This window comes from Dendropsophus ebraccatus, chromosome 9 (genome assembly GCF_027789765.1).
Source record: "Dendropsophus ebraccatus isolate aDenEbr1 chromosome 9, aDenEbr1.pat, whole genome shotgun sequence".
NCBI classification, from domain to species: domain Eukaryota; kingdom Metazoa; phylum Chordata; class Amphibia; order Anura; family Hylidae; genus Dendropsophus; species Dendropsophus ebraccatus.
This window is the reverse complement of record NC_091462.1, coordinates 45174997-45197333: the sequence shown is the minus strand read 5'-3', so window position 1 is coordinate 45197333 and position 22337 is coordinate 45174997. Positions and strand designations below refer to the sequence as shown.

General features: G+C 42.3%; 1 protein-coding gene across 1 annotated transcript in view; it reads left to right on the top strand.

Annotated features, from left to right (window-relative positions):
* Positions 1–22337, top strand: part of LOC138800933 (putative methyltransferase DDB_G0268948) — a 90825-nt gene that overhangs the window by 39538 nt on the left and 28950 nt on the right. Inside the window, exons 3-6 of the mRNA XM_069983190.1 lie at positions 5370–5533; positions 5630–5843; positions 7856–7956; positions 12954–13091. Of these exons, the coding sequence (XP_069839291.1) occupies positions 5370–5533; positions 5630–5843; positions 7856–7956; positions 12954–13091 (617 nt within the window). The remainder of the gene's footprint in view (positions 1–5369; positions 5534–5629; positions 5844–7855; positions 7957–12953; positions 13092–22337) is intronic.

Here is a 22337-nt window from a genome sequence, read left to right as displayed (position 1 = left end):
CACACGTTGCACACTACAGTCCGTCGGTCATCTGCAGTTTCTTTAAAAAACCTCCAGACTTAGGAACATCTAGCCCTGGCCACGGGAGTTTGACTCCGTGAAACAGTTGCTGATCTACTCGCTCTGCCCCTGCTTCCCCCTCTGCCCACCCCTCTTCCTCTTCCAACCGGTCCTGCAGGTGAAGTTGCCTTCCCCTCAGAAGCACGGTCTTCACTAGGCTTATCCACCCAGCTTGGGTCAGTCACCTCGTCCTCATCCATCAGCTCCTCACTCTCCTCCTCACTTTGAGTTACATCCATGACAACAACCTCATTGTCTGACAACCGGGTCTCATCATCATCATCAGACACCTCTTCCAACCCCGCTTGCAAGTCCCCACTCTTATCACCCACTGACTGCGTGAGCTGCATAGTTTGGGCATCAGGAAAGATTGACTGCTCCGGTTGCTCTGACTCAGGGAAGGGTCCAGAAAAGAGTTCCTGGGACCATGGTGGTGGATCTGAATCCCTTCTTTCCCTGGAGGGGCCAGGCTGTGGGGAAGGAGGCTGAGCTAATGAAGCAAGGGTTCCACTCCCTTGGGTAGCGTGGGTGGACTGCGTTGAAGACTGGGTGGTGGATAAGTTACTGAACACATTATCCGCTATCCATGTGATCACCTTTTCACACTGCTGCGGTTTCAATAACGGTCTACCTTATGACCCCGTAAGTTGGGCAAAGAAGCTAGGGAGTGGATGTCTGCGGTGTGCCACTGCTACCTCCTCAACAGGTGCTGCTGTGTCACCCTGCCCTGAACCACGGCCTCCGGCAACCACATCACTTCGAACCCCACGCTCGCGCCCCCGACCCTTACCCCTGGGGTTCACCATTTTATGGACACTGCACAGTATGGAACTTAGATAGGCCTTGCGTATGAAATACAGAAATCTGGAATAATACTTGTAGTACTCACTGGTTTGGTGGGGCTGTATGGTACAATCAGGTATTGTCCAGAACTATACACACTCTGTGATACCCCCTTACAATGAGCAGTAAAGTTCTGTGCAAGATGTACTACAAATCCCAGCAATACAGTGTAGTCCCCACGACTTTAGGAGGGGCTGTACGGTACAATCTGGTATTGTCCAGAACTATACACACTCTGTGATACCCCCTTACAATGAGCAGTGAAGTTCTATGCAGGATGTACTACAAATCCCAGGAATACAGTGTAGTCCCCACGAGTTTAGGGGGGCTGTACGGTACAATCTGGTATTTTCCGGAACTATACACACACCCTCTGACACCCCCTTACAATGAGCAGTGAAGTTCTATGCAGGATGTACTACAAATCCCAGCAATACAGTGTAGTCCCCACGAGTTTAGGGGGGCTGTACGGTACAATCTGGTATTGTCCAGAACTATACACACTCTGTGATACCCCCTTATAATGAGCAGTAAAGTTCTATGCAGGATGTACTACAAATCCCAGCAATACAGTGTAGTCCCCACGAGTTTAGAGGGGCTGTACGGTACAATCTGGTATTGTCCAGAACTATACAAACACCCTCTGACACCCCCTTACAATGAGCAGTGAAGTTCTATGCAGGATGTACTACAAATCCCAGCAATACAGTGTAGTCCCCACGAGTTTAAGGGGTGGCTGTACGGTACAATCTGGTATTGGCCGGAACTATACACACACCCTCTGACACCCCCTTACAATGAGCAGTGAAGTTCTATGCAGGATGTACTACAAATCCCAGTAATACAGTGTAGTCCCCACGAGTTTAGGGGGGGGCTGTACGGTACAATCTGGTATTGGCCGGAACTATATACACACCCTCTGACAACCCCTTACAATGAGCAGTGAAGTTCTATTAAGCATGTACTACAAATCCCAGCAATACAGTGTAGTTTCCACGAGTTTAGGGGGGCTGTATGGTACAATCTGGTATTGGCTGGAACTATACACACACCCTCTGACACCCCCTTACAATGAGCAGTGAAGTTCTATGCAGGATGTACTACAAATCCCAGCAATACAGTGTAGTACAGCAGGACCACCAGCCCCAAAATCAAAAAAGAGTATACTGAGCACTTCTTAGGGGTCTGTATGCAACACCTAATGGCCTCTTTCTGCCAGCAGCCGATCACCACAGTGTGCTGGTGAAATCGTGATAGCAGCACTGCAAGTCCCAGCCAGCAGCCTGTAGTAATACTATTAAAAAACGCTTTTAAGCCCTGAAAAGGGCTGTTTGTATTGCTAGTATTCCCTGCCTACTGAAACGCTAAATCCTGCACTGACGCCCTCCCTGACCAGCAGCAGCTCTGTCCCTGACCTCTTCCAGCACACGTCTGAAGCGAGTACTAGCGGCGCTGAGTTTTATATGGCAGGGTCATCTGATCTGGCCAACCAATCGCTGCTATCGACATGTATGGATCCCAAGTGATCGCAGGATGTACCAAAGAGTTTCCTGCATGTTTATTTGCTTAAAAATAGCGCCTAAACTTACAGGAAATGGATGATGAGATTTTCTCGAGTATCGCGAGATGCTCGTCCGAGTAACGAGTACCATCGAGTACCCTAATACTCGATCGAGTACCAAGCTCGGACGAACAGGCTCTCTCATCATTAGAAACAAACTTTTTTTTGTTGCGGCTAAAAAGGGTTGACGGCACTCAGCAGAGCAGCGTGTAGCGTGTACTTTCAGTCACGAGACAGGAGCTGGTTCAGTGCTACCTGTCCTGACTCTTTTCTCACTTTTCTCTCCATATTTCTGTTTTTTAGCTCCCTAACTCTCCCTAGATCTCACTATTTTTTTTATTTAGATGCCTATCTCCCCCTATCTCTACCTATCTCTTGATTTCTCAGCCTCTTTCCCTATGTATCAGCTTATCTTCTATATCCAGCTTTCCCTGGATCTTGCTATTTTTTTTTTCTCTTCCTCTCTTCTTTTACCAACACTTTCTATTCCTTCTCTGTCTCTCCCTGTATCTATCTAGTTGTTTGGCTATCTATCTATCTATCTATCTCTTTTCCCTCTCTATCTGATATGGAGCTCCTCTCTTTTTGAATTCTTGCAACACACTGAGAAGCTGCTGGCGCGCTGAGGCACTTCCTTGTCCTGGGGAGTGATATCACACATCTTGATTTTCACATAAAACCAGGATACAAGGCATTATAGGAGTAATAATCCCTTGTATCCTGTTCTATTCTGTGAAAAAAGTACAATTTTGCGTCGCCGTTATTTTTATCAGATTCGTAATGAACTTTCTCAAAGTTCGGTTTGGTGCCGAACCAAACTTTTTGCAAAGTTTGTAACGAATCTGGTTCGTAACGGTTCGGTTCGCTCATCCCTTGTTTGTATTACCTCTTCAATTGATGACACGGATGATTATTTTTCCTCTTTCCCAGTAATGGAATATTAATTAGTCGCATCCTAAACAGATGGCCCAAGACCTGCCTCCAGTGCGCCAGACTTCAGGTGCACCAATCAGGGATTGATACTATTTTTGTTGCTCATGTTGCTTTACTAATTTATAAAGTACACAGGTTAGTTTTACACATTTCATTTTGATGTACTTTTTGAAGCCATTCCCAGGAGTGCATTATAAAGGAAGAGAATATATATATACATATTAAGATAGATAGATGATAGATAGATGGATAGATACTGTTCGCGTTTTTTTTTTTTTTTTTCACCCGTCCCTAGCTTTGGCTTCAAAAACATCAAAGTGGGATATACTGTGTGAACAGCCTCCCGGCTGCCAAAAGACCTGGGTGTGGAAATGCTGTGACTAAAGACCATGCAAGCATGTGGCACAGTTTCAAATTGTTAATGGCCATGGGACTTTGCCGGTAAATGGCAGTTTCAAACCGGTCATAGGTCAACCAGTGTTTACCTGTAAAATTATGCAATAATTAACAATTCAAACACCTGTCAGCCCCTTTATATGGCTATCTCAAAATACTGTCTACTATTGAGCTTGCACCTGATCACTGTCATTAAAAAAAAAAAAAGACAAAAAGAAAGCTCACTAAAATGTTTTTAGGTTTCTTTTCTCTTTTTTTTTAGTTTTTTTTTTTAGGTTTCTTTTCTTATATCATTGACTATTGGCTTGACTTCAGCTCAGTATTGTTGTACGAACTTCAGAAAAGTGTTCAGGTTTCTCCACGTGGTCGAAACGCTCAGAATTAAACTCTTGGCATCTAGAGAAAATGGATGGCGGCATCCAATTTCTCCAGATGATGGGAGTTAAATGGTGAGTGCTCAGCCACATGGCGAAACCCAGACACTTTTCTTAAGTTAGTGCAACACTAAGTCCAAACTCCTCCTCACAGTGATCAAAATTCTACTTATCATTGGGAATTTTATGCAGTGGGGCTCCTGATGATCATTCACTTATCACTCATCTTGTGGACAGGTGATAAGTGTCCATTGTGGCACAACCGCATAGTATTTAGAATTCCTCTTGACAATAACCATAGATGACACAAATGTAAGGGCAAACCACCAGGAGCAAAATGACTACAAGAAGGAGAACACAAAAAATCCATGAGGGGGAATAAGTGTTACCCTCCTTAGCTGGCATCTTATGAGACTTCTGGGAAACCCTTCACATTGTGAATCCTGATGGTTATAATTCTGTGTCTTATCAGAGTAAACAGATAATTCTTTAGATCTGTGCCCCAATATTTTCAAGAGTGTAAACAAAGTGGACAAAAAACACTTGCCAAATGATGAATGTATGTTTCTACCATTTACAGCTGCCAGTACAACAAACATTAAAGGAGACGTCTGGCAAACGTTGAGCAACTTTTGTTAAAGTATTGTATTGCCCCCCAAAAGTTATACAAATCACCAATATACACTTATTATGGGAAATGCTTAAAGCTCAAAGTGCTTTTCTCCCTGCACTTACTACTGCATCAAGGCTTCACTTCCCTCAGTGTCCCCCTGCCATCATCCTCTCCAGCAGCCACAGCCCGCACAGCTCAGGGAGTCAGGTCGTGATATCACCATGTTATCCAGGAAGTGAAGCCTTGATGCAGTAGTAAATGCAGGGAAAAAGCACTTTATAAGCATAAGCATAAGTGTATATTGGTGATTTGTATAACTTTTCAAGGACAATACAATACTTAAATAAAAATTTTCATCGGACTTCCCCTTTAAGGCTGGTACAAATTTCGGTGGCCGCATTGCATTACTTAGGACCCATGTTTGGATACTTCATTGTTCTCCTTCTGTTTCCTCCCACAGTCCAAAGTGTTAAGTGCTGCAAAATAGTTGGCATTATATAAAAAGGAATTCTTATTTTCAAAAAAATATTCTATGCAGAAAGATTTGTTTTACCGACTTTTACAGAACATGCTCTTCCCTTCCCTATAGACAGATGGGAGACCTCTTGAAATAGCGGTGGATGTTGGCTGTGGGACTGGACGTTACACTGTTCCTCTAGCTCCTCACTTTAAGAAGGTCCTGGGAGTAGACATCAGTGAATCCCAAATAAATGTGGCTAAACAACATATTATAGCAAACAATGTGTCGTACATGTGAGTAGTACACTGGAATTACCAAAACTGGTGATATAATGAGAAAATTAGATTGCATTTATCCCGCTGGCAATCATCTCTCTCCTCTCTCTACAGGGTGGCACCAGCTGAAAAGTTGCCCGTGAAGAATGCTTCTTTGGACCTGGTGAATTCTGCTCTTGCTGCTCATTGGTTCAAAGCAGATGAATTTGCCGGTGAAGCAATTCGAGTACTGAAAACGAGAGGATGTCTGGCTGCACATGGATTTTATCCATCCTTTAAGATTGAATACAAGGATTTGTCACATGACCTAACTGCAGTAATGTCAGAGGTAACATACTGAATTTAACTGTATATTGTTTACTAGAATTCCAGTGTTATAATTCACTCTTGCGTGTTTTCACGTTTCCCAATGTCTGAATTCTTTTTGTTTTCTTTCACCAAATCACTTAAGAACTTTCGCTTTGATGTTGTTACAGGTCCTTGTTTTAATAGCTATTTAAATGGACAATAATTGTATCATATCACAACATATCGTGCTATGTTCAAATTATTTTTGAACCACAGTGGTGCCTTGGATTAAGAGCATAATTCAATCTTGGTTGTAATTTAAATCGCTCTTAAACCAAAGCAAATTTTCCCCATAGGAAATCATTGAAATGCGGAAAATTGGTTCCTTAACCCAAAAATAATGATTTTTTTTATTTTTAATAACAGGTAAAACAAATGAAACTAACATTTAGAAACAACTGAATATGTCATATTATAAGTTACTGTACAGTAAAGCAATCAGCATGTGGCGTATAATGTATAATAAGTGCATAAACTGGAAAAAACAGCAGCAGTTTGAAGATACAGGATGAAACTGCAGATCCCCATAATTCAGTAGTGTAGCAACATGCTAGAATAGAGAAGCAGGGCTGCTGTCAGAGGTCTGTGTGGTCACATGACAGCAATGAGGAAGGGGTGTGTGTTCAGCATGGACCAATCAGGAAGTGAAAAATCACAGAGCTGTTCAGGAGGACAGTGACAGAAACTTTTCTATACAGTAGTATAAATGGCTGAGTGTACAGTAAGTGCAGGCACATTATAGCAGCAGTGTGTATAGCTGAGTAAAAGTGCAAGCACATTATAGCAGCAGTGTGTATAGCTGAGTGTAAGTGCTGGCACATTATAGCAGCAGTGTGTATAGCTTAGTAAAAGTGTAGGCACATTATAGCAGCAGTGTGTATAGTTGAGTGTAAGTGGAGGCACATTATAGCAGGAATAAAGAGGATGAGAAACACAAGGGCCAACAGAGACTGCAGGAAACATGAAGGAATGAGCAGGGCAGATGTGGGCACAGTATAGCAGCACTCTCTGTCCGGGGAGAGAGGGGTACAGCTATGAAGAGATTAACTTCACGGTCCTGTCCCCTGATGCAAATCCCAGCCTGAAGTGCATCTGCTATTATTAGGAAGGTAAGGGAGACTTCCTGGCTCAGAGCCCCTCCCGCACTCTCCGTCCCACCCAGTACAAGGAGCTCTTAAACCAAAGCAATGCTCTTAAACTAAATTACAACTTTGAGCTCTTCTTGCAAAGTGCTCTCAATCCAAGTTAATCTTACTCCAAGTTCTTTCAGCTGTAAACAGAAGCTTTTTTTTTCAGCTGTTTTGTTCATTTGGCCTGTTTTTTTTTTTGTTTTTTGTTTTTTTTGTTTTTTGTTTTTGACCAGAGCAAATGATTCTGAAAGTCCACCTTCAACCTATACAGAACATTCAAGAGAGTTCATCAATAGGGTTTAATAGGTAATATGACAAGACGCACCCCTGATTTAGACAACTGAAAACAGAAAAAAAAAAGTTCATATTAATAAGCTTCCCTGACTGTCTAAGTCAGTAATGGGGTTAATGCAGTGAAGGGGTGAAAGTTTATTGAAATGACAGGGCCACTTTAACAGTTTCCGTGACAATACATTATATCCAGACACAAAGCTTTACTCCATATACAATACACACCCAGCTCTGCTGCATTATACACCCCAGCTCTGCTTCACAAACATAGACAGACACACACAAACAAATTTAATACAGATTACCCCTATTTACAATATGTACAGATAGGCCTTCTACTGGTCATGTGACTAATAACACGACTGTGACATCTTTGATGGTCCTTAAACTCCCATTCTTGGTGAATTCCCTATGGGGGCTTTACATGTAGGAATCTGGAGCTTACATGTATTGCAGCTTTGGAGGACTGTTATATGAGGGGTTTATTATTGGGTCAGAACCTTGAACCACTGAAGTACCCAAGGATATTAGGTCAGTTCTACCTTAATAATTTTTAAACATTTTTTTGCAGGTGTTGGATACATTGTATTCATATAATGATAAATGCATGGAACACATGTTCAGTCAGTACTATAATATATTTGAGGCTATTCCACTAAAAGACAAGAAATGGTAAGTTTGTAATGATTTAATGTCCATTCCATTCATTCATCTAAAAACATTATTTTAACGCAAGTTCTAAAGAACGGACGTTAAAATAACAATGTGGGAACACAGCGGGCGGCGCTGCATTGACTTCAATGCAATGCCGTCCCTGCAGTAAACCTTACTGAAAAAGAATGTAGTGTGAACATAGCCTTAGAGGGACTTTTAGTTTTGCTTGCTTTGGGGGGCAAAAATTCACACATACCAGAAGTTATCATTGTACCTAAAAGGAGATACTGTTCCAATTCCCCCACAATATTAGGCTATGTTCCCATTTGGTATGAGACCGGCCGTTACATGACCCGACCGGGTCACAGAACGGACGGTCTCAGAAAATATCATACGGGCCGGTACTGCAGTACCGGCCGGATGATCTTTTGCGCAGCTGAGTTCTGATGCGGGCGCATCAGTGTGCGCCCATGTCAGAACTCCCCACTGAACACTATGACACTCTCCATAGTGTGCACTGACATGGTTTTCTGCGGCCGCTATTCAATGAATTGCGGCCGCAGAAAACTGACGCCTGTTTTCTACGGCGCTGCTAAGGATCCCGGCCGGAGTGTATACCATGTTTATACATTCTGACTGGGATTCCCTCGGCCTGCAGCACAATGTAAATTCCGTACCAATCACGGCCGTTGAAACAACAGCCGTGATTAGTAGGGATCCTTAATCAGATTAATTTCAGAGTTAAAAATGGAAATGAATAAACCTGCTAAGTATTTTCTAGTTGATATTAATATCTTTATAAAAATTAAAGTGTGTCTGTCTGTCTGTCCCGTATAGACTTCTAAACGCCTGAACCGTTTGACCCCATATTTGGCACACAGATACATTGGTTGCCCGGGAAGGTTAGAGCGAAGGTCCCGTCCCCGACAGATGTACAGGAGGGGAGGGGGAAGAGCGCCCCATAGAGATGAATGGGAAAATCTCCACACTGCACACACAGGTGATATAATTAGCTGCAGCTCTGCCCAGAGGAAACTGCAGTTGGGAGCCTTAGCAACCAATAGGATTAATTACTACTTTGATTTTCATAGGGAGCTGGAATCTGATTGGTTGATAGGGCAGCTGCCTCACAACAGATCCACAGAAATAAATGGTAGACCCCCTACTCCAGTACATACAGTACATGTATACAGGGCAGTATTACCAGCTGCTGCTGCCCTAAGCACTAAACCTGAGGAAGCCCCATCCTCACTCACCAATTAGCATCAGGATTGGTAGATTGGTAGGTAATAGCTCCAGAGGTCACATTTAAAACCGCCATACCAGACCTGACCAATACTACCATACTGTGACTGGATAACACCGCCATACCAGACCTGACCAATACCGCCATATTGTGACTGGATAACACTGCCATACCAGACCTGACCAATACCGCCATACTGTGACTGGATAACACCGCCATACCAGACCTGACCAATACCGCCATACTGTGACTGGATAACACTGCCATACCAGACCTGACCAATACCGCCATACTGTGACTGGATAACACTGCCACACCAGACCTGACCAATATCGCCATACTGTGACTGGATAACACTGCCACACCAGACCTGACCAATACCACTAATACTGTGACTGGATAACACCGCCATACCATACCAGACCTGACCAATACCGCCACACTGTGACTGGATAACACCGCCATACCAGCCTTGACCAATACCACCATACTGTGACTGGATAACACCGCTATACCAGCCTTGACCAATACCACCATACTGTGACTGGATAACACCGCTATACCAGACCTGACCAATACCCCCATACTGTGACTGGATAACACAGCTACACCAGACCTGACCAATACCGCCATACTGTGACTGGATAACACCGCCATACCAGACCTGACCAATGCCGCCGTACTGTGACTAGATAACACTGCCATACCAGACCTGACCAATACCGCCATACTGTGACTGGATAACACCGCTACACCAGACCTGACCAATACCGCCACACTGGGACTGGATAACACCGCCATATCAGACCTGACCAATACCGCCATACTGTGACTGGATAACACCGCCATACCAGATCTGACCAATACCAACACACTGTGACTGGATAACACTGCCATACCAGACCTGACCAATACTGCCATACTGTGACTGGATAACAGTGCTATACCAGACCTGACCAATACCGCCATACCCCCCCTCGAAAAGACACCAGATTTTCCGGCAAGTCTGAACGGGAGGGTACTGCCCCTCTGCAAGGTGCTAATCTAGGCACCAGACCATAGGTGCATAATGGTTAATACGACCCTGCAGGTATACAGGACTCTAAAACTGTACACTACAGGTGCACAGGACCTCTACCAACTATATACTACAGGTATACAGGACCCCAAAACTATATACTACAGGTATACAGGTCCTCCACCAATTATATATCTCAGGTATACAGGACCTCCACCAACTATATACTTCAGGTATACAGGACCCCGAACTATACACTACAGGTATACAGGAAACCAAAACTATACACTACAGGTATACAGGACCTCCACCAACTCTATACTACAGGTATACAGCACCCCCACATTATACACTACAGGTATACAGGAACTCCACCAACTATATACTACAGGTATATAGGACCCCAAACTATACACTACAGGTATACAGGACCCCAAAAGCATGCACTATATGTATACAGGACCTCAACCAGCTCTTTACTACAGGTATACAGCACCTTCACCAACTCTATACTACAGGTATACAGGACCCCCAAACTTTACACTACAGGTATACAGGACCCCCGAACTATAATCTACAGGTATACAAGACCTCCACCAACTATATACTACAGGTATATAGGACCCCAAACTATACACTTCAGGTTTACAGGAACTCAAAACTATACACTACAGGTATACAGGACCTCCACCAACTCTATACTTCAGGTATACAGCACCCCCACCAACTCTATACTATAGATATACAGGACCCCAAACTATACACTACAGGTATATAGGACCCCAAAATTATACACTACAGGTATACAGGAACTCCACCAACTATCTACTACAGGTATATAGGACCACAAACTATACACTACAGGTATACAGGACCCCCAAACTATACACTACAGGTATACAGGACCTCCACCAACTATATATTACAGGTATACAGCAGCCTCAAACTTTACACTACCGGTATACAGGACCCCCGAACTATAATCTACAGGTAGACAAGACCTCCACCAACTATACACTAGAGGTATCCAGGACCCTCAAACTATAAACTACAGATATACAAGACCTCCACCAACTATACATTACAGGTATACAGCACCAACTATATACTACAGGTATACAGGACCCCCAAACTATACAGTACAGGTACAGTATACAGGACCTTCACCAACTATACACTGCAAGTATACAGGACTTCCCAAACTATGCAGTACAGGTATACAGCCCCGCCAACTATACACTACTGGTATACAGGACCACTCTCAACTATACACTACAGGTATACAGCCCCCCAACTACACACTACAGGTATACAGGACCCCCCAACTATACACTATAGGTATACAGACCCCCCACCCCCCAACTATGCATTACAGATATGTGGGACCCCTAAAAACTATACACTATAGGTATACAGAACCCCTCAAACTATGCACTACAGGTATACACTAATTCCTTTGATTAACTCAGATGAAACAATACCTTTAAATTGGCCTCCTGGGCACCTTAGAACAAATCTAATTAACACACCGACACTTTATACCCGGGCAGCGCCGGGTACATTTTCTAGTATAATCTAAAAGCAAGGTGCAGCTCACTCAAATCTCCCAAAAATCAAGGTATTCAGGCACAGATAAAATACCTGATATATCCAAAAAACATTCAAAATATTTCTAACCAAAGTCTGTCCTCTAGTTTGTAAAATGGAGTAGATAGAGATTGATTATTAAAACTATTAGACAGATAATCACTGAAAATATATTTGTATTTAAAACAAACATTAAAAAACCACATGTATAACACATATAAAAACAGAAAAAATTTAGCAAGAGTGTAAACGTTCTTCAGCAGCATTGGAGTACAACTATCACGGTAGTTGTTATAAATAGTAGTAGTAAAAAGTAGTCCAAAAACGGCTGATCGTAAAAAAAAACTTTTAGTTGTACTCCAAGGCTGCTAAAGCGTGTTTTTTAGCCGTTTTATTACAATCAGCCGTAACTCATGATAGGAGTTGTACTCCAATGCTGCTGAAGAACGTTTACACTCTTGCAAAAAATTTTCTGTTTTTATATGTGATATACATTCTGTTTTTATATGTGATATACATGTTGTTTTTTAAAGTTTGTTTTTTAATACAATATATTTTCAGTGATTATCTGACTAAGGCTATGTTCACACAGCGGAGTATATACACATCGTATACGCTCCGGCTGGGATCCCATGCGGCGCCGCAAAGAACTGACATGTCAGTTTTCTGAGCAGAAAAACCTGTCAGTTCACACAATGAAGCGAGCGGTGTGATATGACATTTCTGACGCGGGCAGGCGCTGATGCGCCCGCATCAGAACACTGCGGCCGGAAAGATCATCCGGCCGGTACTGTAGTACCGGCCGGGATGATCTTTGCAGAGATCGGCCGTTCCATTACCCGGCTGGGTCACAGAACGACCGGTCTTATATTAATATATAGTTATCAGATTTTTGCAAAGCGGCCAGTCTTCCTCCAATCCCACTCACTGCTTTAATTTTATCCTTTAACTTTAAATCTTTCTAATAGCACCATATACAACCGAACCAACGCATCATCAGCAATGTAAAGAAAGCAATAAATGAAGATATACAATTAGCAGAACATTCCAGAGCAACCAGTATAGTATATAGTATAGTACATAGGCAATTTCAGCAACAGGAAGAGAACAATTTGAAATTATGCCAGGTAATCTTTATCATAAGCACATATGCTTCTATTACAGGGTTACAGATATACCGGTGAAAAATCTGATGTCCTTTCCTGAACTTCTTGGATTTTTTCAGTCAGTTTATATGTATCAAGCATTCATGGAGAAGGATGCTGAAAAAGCAAATCAATATTTTCTACATATTGAAAAAAGGTGCACTATCAATATCTGCTTTTTATGATAACTTGTATGTCTATTATAGTACAATGCATGGATTTACTTACTGTATATTATTATTTAGTGTTAAACAATAAACCATCAAGGATACTAGATATTAACTCCTTAACCACACTGAACCACTAGATATACAGTAACCCACCCTAGACCACCAACGACATTAAAAAAAATATTGTATAGAAATCACTGACTACCTACCAAATTTACACACTATAGGATGCATTTTATAGCAGGAAAATATTATAATAAAATGTGCCTGGGTCCTATAGGGCACAATCAGTTGAAGGGGTAGTGCGGCGTTTAACATTTATTCACTAAATAACACACATTACAAAGTTATATTGGCTGAGCAAAACTATAAATAGTTGTATAACTTTGTAATGTGTGTTATTTAATGAATAAATGTTAAACGCCGCATTACCCCTTAAGCCGAACAGTGTCAGACCACCCATTCCTAATGGTCATTCAAAGCACTCATTCAGAGCTGTACCCAAATATCGGGAGCAGTGCTTATTCTAGCTACTGGCAGGGTATTGATTATCTTTCTTTAAAATTAGTGTGTGTATATATATATATATATATATATATATAGCAAAGCTGTTTGTATATGGTGATACAGCAGAGATTATGTTTATGTAGTGGAGCTGTGATAGATAGATAAATAGATAGATAGATAGATAGATAGATAGATAGATAGATAGATAGATAGCACAAGATAATTGTAGAGCAGCACTCCAGCAGTCAAGGTCTTAGCCTGGTGCCTAAAGATAAGTCCTGACCACAGACTTCACTTCAATAGTCCAGATATATTCCACGGCACAACGGATAACTTGTAAATCGGGAGAAAAGTTTTATTCCATCAAAAGTGTAGATAACATGTGCAGTACAGCAAAATTCAAAGGGTGCAACGTTTCAACGGTCTCAACACCGTCCTTTTCAAGCATACAAAGTGAATAACATCATTTCCTTTTATAACAGGTGATAAATTACAAGTAACATGTTATAGGGTCTTACAAGTGTCCATCTTAATTAGGAGTTTGTAAACATACACAAACAATACACGTGCAGATCAGTTTAACTCATGTCAGCGCCAGTGTGATTCCCACTGTGCAGTGTGAACACTGCTTGAAACTGACAGGTTTCAACACATCATAGAAACCGTATAAAAAGTCCATTGTACATAAGAAATGTCCATTGAATGAAAAATGTACAGCCTATCTGTACAGCGTCGGATCAAGACTTTCCAGAGGCGGACTCAGGACCAGTATTAAGCATAAGAGCTGTTGTCAATTCATTCAAACACAGGGAGGGAGAACCTCCCCTAAGGGATTGCCCCTAATGACGTGTCTAACAAGCCGAGACCGCCCGTGGTTGCTGCTGCTGATAAGCCTATGTAAATATATAAAAAGGCTCTGTGGACTCGGGAGAACTTTTATTTTGCGGTGACCCCATGAGCCCCGTGTGCACAACTTGCCATCATGTTCAGATGCTGTCAGGATCTGCTCACTAGGTCTCTCCAGACCATATTATGATTCCCTTGTCCAGCCTATGGAGTTGCCGCTACAGTGTGAATATGCTCAGATGATACTGTGCTCTGCTGGTCCATCCTGGTGTCACCCTAGTTGGTCCGATCCTCTGCCTTGATTATAATACAATCTAGAAGAGATAATAAATCAGGTAAGTATAGAAAGAAGAGAAATTAGTATACAATGATAAATGTTGTTATTCACTATTTTCTTACAATTGGACTAAACGGTAGGTACCTGTAGACCAGATATGTTGGACTCTATCTACATATAAATTTCGATGTTTTGTATTCAACGTTGAGACCATCCGGTCCCAGCGCTTCTGTTTTGTATATCCACTGTAACTTTCTTTCCTTGAGAATAGATTGTCTATCTCCTCCTCGTTTTGGGCAAAATACCCGATCCACAACCATAAATTTCAGGTCTTTTTTGGTATGACCCATCTCAGTAAAATGTTTAGATACCGGAAGATCAGGTTTTTGTGTTCTGATGGTGTATCGGTGTTGATTTATCCTGGTTTTGAGGTCATATGTGGTTTCACCCACATATATCTTTTTGCAAGGGCACCACAATGTATATATTACATAGTCAGAGTCACATGTAAGGTAATGTTGGATTTTAAATTCCTTACATGTTTTGGGGTGTTTAAATATGGAACCCTTTGTCATGTGTTTACAGTTCTTACATGAAAGGCAAGGATACGAGCCCAATTTTCTGGTAGATAAAAATGTCTGTATCTGTCCATCTTGTTTTTTTACATCAGTCTTTACAATTTTGTCCTTTACGTTCACCCCTCTGCGATAAGACATCAATGGTGCAGTCTGAAATTCAGGTACGTTCTGATGGCTTTTCTTAATTATGTCCCAGTGTTTGTTGATTATAGTAGCTATACGGGGGGAGAAGGGTGTAAGTTGTCACAAAGGGAATTCTTATAAGTTTATCAGTGTGTTGTTTTTTATGTAATAATGATTCCCTGTCCATACCACCCACCTCTTGTCTACACTCCCGTAATAAATCTCGGGGATACCCTCTGTCCTGCAACTGTTTAACCATCATATTAAGTGATTGCTCTAGATTTTCATCTTTCTGAACAATCCTTCTAGCACGTAACATCTGACTCCTGGGGAGAAACTTTAGCATCCTGCCCGGATGGCAACTGTTGTATCTCAGCATGTTGTTACAGTCCGTGGGCTTTACATACAAATTACTGGTCAGTTTATTTTATTCCCTAGAAACAGATACATCAAGATATTGGATATTAGTCATATCACTTGTCATAGAGAATTTAATGGTCTCATCCACTGTATTCAGAAAATCCACAAATTTGTCCAACTCAGTGGCGCCCCCTGTCCACACCATGAATATGTCATCTATGTAGTGCCACCACACCAGAACGTGTCTGAAGTGGTGGGCTACATAGATTTTGGTCTCCTCTAAATGTGCCACAACAATATTTGCAAAAGTGGGTGCCACATTGGCACCCATGGCGACGCCCCGTCTCGGCAAATACAGCTGAACAAGGTGTAGTAGTCTCATGATATAGTCATTTTCCATTTCTGATCAATTGAGCAGTGTGAGCATTTCCCTAACCGCCATCATACCTCTATCCTGAGCTATAGAGGTATATAAACTGACTATATCCAGTGTAACCAAGATATGACTTAGCTGTTGTCGCTATGGGTCTCAAAATTTTATCTAGTGTAATGGAGATGTGGCTCAAAATAGAGTCCCTCCAAGACACTATTGGTCTGCCTGGTGGGCAGACCAGGCTTTTGTGTATTTTTGGCAAAAAATACAACATAGGTAGCCTAGGATGTTGTAGTGTAAAGAAAATCAGCAGTTTTTTCATCTATGATGTTGAGACTAAGGGTGGTATTACACAGGCTGATGGGGGCCCGATAATACCTGTAAACGAGCAGCGATCTGCTAGATCATCGCTCGTTTACTGGGCCTATTACACGGCCCGCTAATTGTTAAACAAGGGCTGCAGGGACATCGTTACCGATGTCCTTACAACCCTTGCTTAAGTACATATATTACCTATCCACGTTCCAGGGCTGCTGCTGCGGTCTTCTTCTCCACGGGTCCCGCGCGCTCCAACTTCAGAGTGGCCTGTCAGCTGACAGGCTGCTCAGCCACAGGACCACCGCGGCCTGTGATTGGCTGACAGGCCGCTCTGAAGCTAGGGCGCGCAGGACCCGGAGAGAAGAAGACTGTAACAGCAGCCCTGGAGCGTGGATAGGTAATGTATATCGTCAGTCGCCGGCCGTGCACCGCTAGTACACGTAGCAGTGCTCGGTCGGCGCCCGACGAAAATAGGTCAGAACCTATATGAACGATCAGCCGATGATCGTTGTCATCGGCTGATAGTTGTATTCATTACATGGAATGATAATTGGCAGAATCGGGCCGTTTCGGCCGATTATCGTTCCGTGTAATAGTACCCTTAGTCCCTCCTGTGTGATCTTATCAATTCGTTTTGCTATTTTAAATCTGGGATCACTGGAAAGGTTCATGTATACCTCTGTATCATTAAGTTAGCGGTAGGCTTCTTGTATATATTGCTCCATGTCCATGACCACAATTGCGCCCCCTTTATCAGCGGGTTTGATGTCAGATTGTGGTCATGGACAAGAGACTTTAATGCAGATACATCAGCTGAAGATATATTTGGATATAGTACATCACCTTGTTCATATTGTACTTGTAGCATTTTAATGTCAGCTCTGACTAAATTACCAAAGGTCTCAATAGAAGCGGGGATTACCGGTGGAACAAACTCAAGCTTATAGATTGTAAGCTCTCGCGGGCAGGGTCCTCTTCCCCATGTATCAGTCTGCCATCTGCCTTCATGTAATGTGTTTTGATCTTGTAATGTTCTTGTTTGTCACCCTTGTCGCCTGTATAGCGCTCTGGAATTAAGTGCGCTTTATAAATAAATAAATAATAATAATAATAATAAATAATCTGTATTCTAATACCCAAATTATTGATATAAAACAATTTCTTCATACTCCCTTCTGGTTTAATAGGATTTTGCAAAAATCAGGTTTTCAGACTTAGCTTCCGCAAAAACTGAGCAATATCTGAATCATGTTCAAACCAATTAGCTGGTTGGCTAGGGCAGAAATTAAGACCCCTCCCCAATAGTTCAATTTGTGCAGCAGTAAGTGTAGTGGAAGATATATTTACCAAGTTATTTTCTTGTGTGTGGTCACCCTGGGTGTTGTAGTGCGACTGCCCCTCTGTGTCTTGCCTTTTACAGTTTCTTTTCTTGCCTCCTCTCCTGGTTCTCCTGGTGGGAGGGAAGGTTTTTACAATGTCTTCATTGTATAGGTTTTACAATGTCTCTTTTCTTGCCTTTACGTTGATTGTAGTTCGTCTCATTGTTAATTGGCCACGTATATATCTTGCCTTCATTGTAGTCCTGTGTGTCTCAAAACCACTTCCTTTTCTTGATCTCCTGTATTTCTTTTCTATATGTAATGGCCCAGAAAGGTATTTATTGTCAGGCGTCTGGAGATGTATTGTTGCTATTGGCAACCCTAGACAGCCGGTATTGGGGCCTATGTATTTGCTGCTTTTTCCTAACTCTCTTATATTTATTTAATATGCTGTTATGTATTTATCTCTAAGGCTACGTTCACACAGAGCAAAAGGAGCGGATTACGCAAGGAAATATTTCCGCCTGAAATCAACTGACGCTGAATTCCGAGCAGAATATAAGCAGAATGCAAGCAGAATCCCTGCGTATTCTGCTAGGAAAGTGTTCAGCTCGTAATCAGCTCTTGACAAATTCAGCGCGGAATACTCGAGGAATCCGCGCTGAATCCGCATGCATTCAGCGCTGAAATTCAGCGAGTATTTGGTGAGTAAACTAGACTATACCAGAACATATACTAGAATCCTCCTCCCCCCCCTTTTCCCCATTTCCGCGCTGATTCAGCGAGTAATTTCCGCTTGTATTACGCTTGTATTCCGCGCTGAATCCGCGCTGAAACAGAAAATCAGAGCCCCATTGATTTGTATAGGCTTCCGCTAGCGGAAGAATGAACATGTTCATTCTTCTGGCGGAAAGCGGATTAGTTCAGTGCGGAAATTCCACTGTGTGAACTGCAGAGCAGAATTTCCATTCAACACAATGGAAATTAGCTCTGCACCTATTTTAACGGCTGAAATTTCAGCGCTGATTCAGCGCAGAAATTCAGCTGCTTTTGCTCAGTGGGAACGAGCCCTAATAATACAACTGTTGAGCTTGATCAGTGCTTCTCCCCTGCAACCTATCACACTCTAGTGATTGGCCAGGGGAAAGCTAGCTCCGCCCACCTTCTACCCAAGAGGGCTGTGCGGTCTTGTCAGTTGTCAGTTGGTAGTCTGGCATCGGCAGTGTCACATCTAACCTCCCTACGTCACCTCAGTAATCCTGTCAGACTCCATCTTCAACCCCCTAACCTGTTTCCAGTCAGCCATAAGGACTAATACGTGTCTTTAAAGTCTCAGCAGGACATCCTCTGTATTTATTAGTGCCTGCTGTCGGATTGGTGAAGTGATAGAGGCTCTCCCATTCACCGTCCACATCTTCCTGACTCTTAAGTCAGTGTGTCCATGCGTCTTCCTCCTACATGATAGTAAGCGTCGACAGCGTCAAGTCTCTTCAGTAACTTCAAGTACCTATTCACAAGTACCTCATAAAGGCTGGAAAACCGCAAAGTCCCTGGAACAGGTCTGTCTACTTGAAATCCTATTTATTTACCAAGTCTAAGCTATAGTAACCAAGGTAACCCTCCCCCTGAAGCAAAGGACTCTGATCAAGCCAATAGTTTGCCATCATCAGATGCCCCTGTATTGGATTGTATATAGTTATCCTTCAATTAAAGTCTTAATATACTTTCACCGCTATTGTGTGAAAACTTTTATTGATAATTATATGTCCCTGTGTGTATGCTGAAGAAGACAAGGGCCCCGGCACCCTCGGACCCCACCGTGACAGGTAGGTTTTAGAAGGTGAGCCCTAAGGTTGCACTAAACCACCCAGCAACACAACCCCTCAGCATATCACTACACAACACCAAAGGGACCTTATATATATTTTTCCAAGAAATTATTTTGTTTAGTTAGGAATCGATCATATTCATCAGTAGGCAGGCTATCCTTAAATGTAGTGTCAGCCAGTTCCAGCTTCTCATTTGTCTTTCTTAACTGCTTTTGCATGCTTTCCATTTGTAGTAGAATTAAGTCTAAGGCATATGGATTTGAAATCAGTTCAAATTTTAATCTGGACTCGGCGTCCTCTAAAAGTATAGTTGGTTTTAAACGTGCCCGCATACCTCTAGGTATACGGTGGTTGTGATTGTATTTTCCCAAAGTGCTGATGTGCAATTGTAGATTAACTTTTGGACAAGAATTCCAAGTTGCTCTGTAGATCAATTGCTGATGGTACGTCCATGTAGTTAGAGTCCACCTCTATGTCTCCAAGAATCCTAGCCGTGTCAGTCTCATTGTACACATAGGCATATGCTGCTGGTTCAGACCCAGTGCGTTGTGAATGCGTTTCTTGTGACACGTTAGGTTCCATGTTAAAAACTCACTCAAGTAAATCAGTGCGCCAGCTTGAGTGATTTTGCAACATGGAACGTAACGTGTCACAAGAAACGCATTCACAACGCACTGGGTCTGAACCAGCAGCATATGCCTATGTGTACAATGAGACTGACACGGCTAGGATTCTTGGAGACATAGAGGTGGACTCTAGGTGGACGTACCTTCAGCAATTGATCTACAGCGCAACTTGGAATTTTTGTCCAAAAAGAAAGTTAATCTACAACTGCACATCAGCACTTTGAGAAAATACCATCATAACCACCGTATCCCAAGAGATATGTGGGCACGTCTAAAACCAACTATACTTTTAGAGGACGCCAAGTCCAGATTAAAATTTGAACTGATTTCAAATCCATATGCCTTAGACTTAATTCTACTACAAATGGAAAGCATGCAAAAGCAGTTAACAAAGACAAATGAGAAGCTGGAACTGGCTGACACTACATTGAAGGATAGCCTGCCTACTGATGAATATGATTGATTACTAACTAAACAAAATAATTTCTTGGAAAAATATATATAAGGTCCCTTTGGTGTTGTGTAGTGATATGCTGAGGGGTTGTGTTGCTGGGTGGTGTAGTGCAACCTTAGGGCTCACCTTCTAAAACCTTCCTGTCACGGTGGGGTCCGAGAGTGCTGGGGCCCTTGTCTTCTTCAGCATACACACAGGGACATATAATTTTTAATAAAAGTCTTCACACAATAGCGGTGAAAGTATATTAAGACTTTACTTGAAGGATAACTATATACAATCCAATACAGGGGCATCTGATGATGGCAAACTGTTGGCTTGATCAGAGTCCTTTGCATCAGGGGGAGGGTTACTTTGGTTACTATAGCTTAGACTTGGTAAATAAATAGGATTTCAAGTAGACAGACCTGTTCCAGAGACTTTGCCGTTTTTCAGCCTTTATGAGGTACGTGTGAATGGGTACTTGAAGTTACTGAAGAGACTTGACGCTGTCGACGCTTACTATCATGTAGGAGGAAGACGCATGGACACACTGACTTAAGAGTCAGGAAGATGTGGACGGTCAATGGGAGAGCCTCTATCACTTCACCAATCCGACAGCAGGCACTAATAAATGCAGAGGATGTCCTGCTGAGACTTTGAAGACACGTATTAGTCCTTATGGCTGACTGGAAACAGGTTAGGGGTTTGAAGATGGAGTCTGACAGGATTACTGAGGTGACGTAGGGAGGTTAGATGTGACTCTGGCGAAACCAGACTACCAACTGACAACTGAAAAGGCCGCACAGCCCTCTTGGGTAGAAGGTGGGCGGAGCTAGCTTTCCCCTGGCCAGTCACTAGAGTGTGATAGGTTGTAGGGGAGGAGCACTGATCAAGCTCAACACTTGTATTATTAGAGATTAATACTTAACAGCATATTAAATAAATAGATAACAGAAAACGTTATCTCCCTAAGAGAGTTAGGAAAAAGCAGCAAATACATTGGCCCCAATACAGGCTGTCCAGGGTTGCCAATAGCAATAATACATCTCCAGACGCCTGACAATAAATACCTTTCTGGGCCATTTCATATAGAAAAGAAATACAGGAGATCAAGAAAAGGAAGTGGTTTTGAGACACACAGGACTACATTGAAGGCAAGATATATACGTGGCCAATTAACAATGAGACGAACTACAATCAAAGTAAAGGCAAGAAAAGAGGCATTGTAAAACCTATACAATGAAGACATTGTAAAACCTGACAATGAAGTTTTTTTTAGAAAAACCTTCCCTCCCTCCAGGAGAACCAGGAGAGGAGGCAAGAAGAGAAACAGAAAGTGTAAAAGGCAAGACACAGAGGGGCAGTCGCACTACAACACCCAGGGTGACCACACGCAAGAAAACAACTTGGTAAATATATCTTCAACTACACTTACTGCTTCACAAATTGAACTATTGGGGAGGGGTCTTAATTTCTGCCCTAGCCAACCAACTAATTGGTTTGAACTTGATTCAGATATTGCTCAGTTTTTGTGGAAACTAAGTCTGAAAACCTGATTTTTGCAAAATCCTATTAAACCAGAAGAGGGTATGAAGAAATTGTTTGATATCAATAATTTGGGTATTAGAACACAGAGTGAGT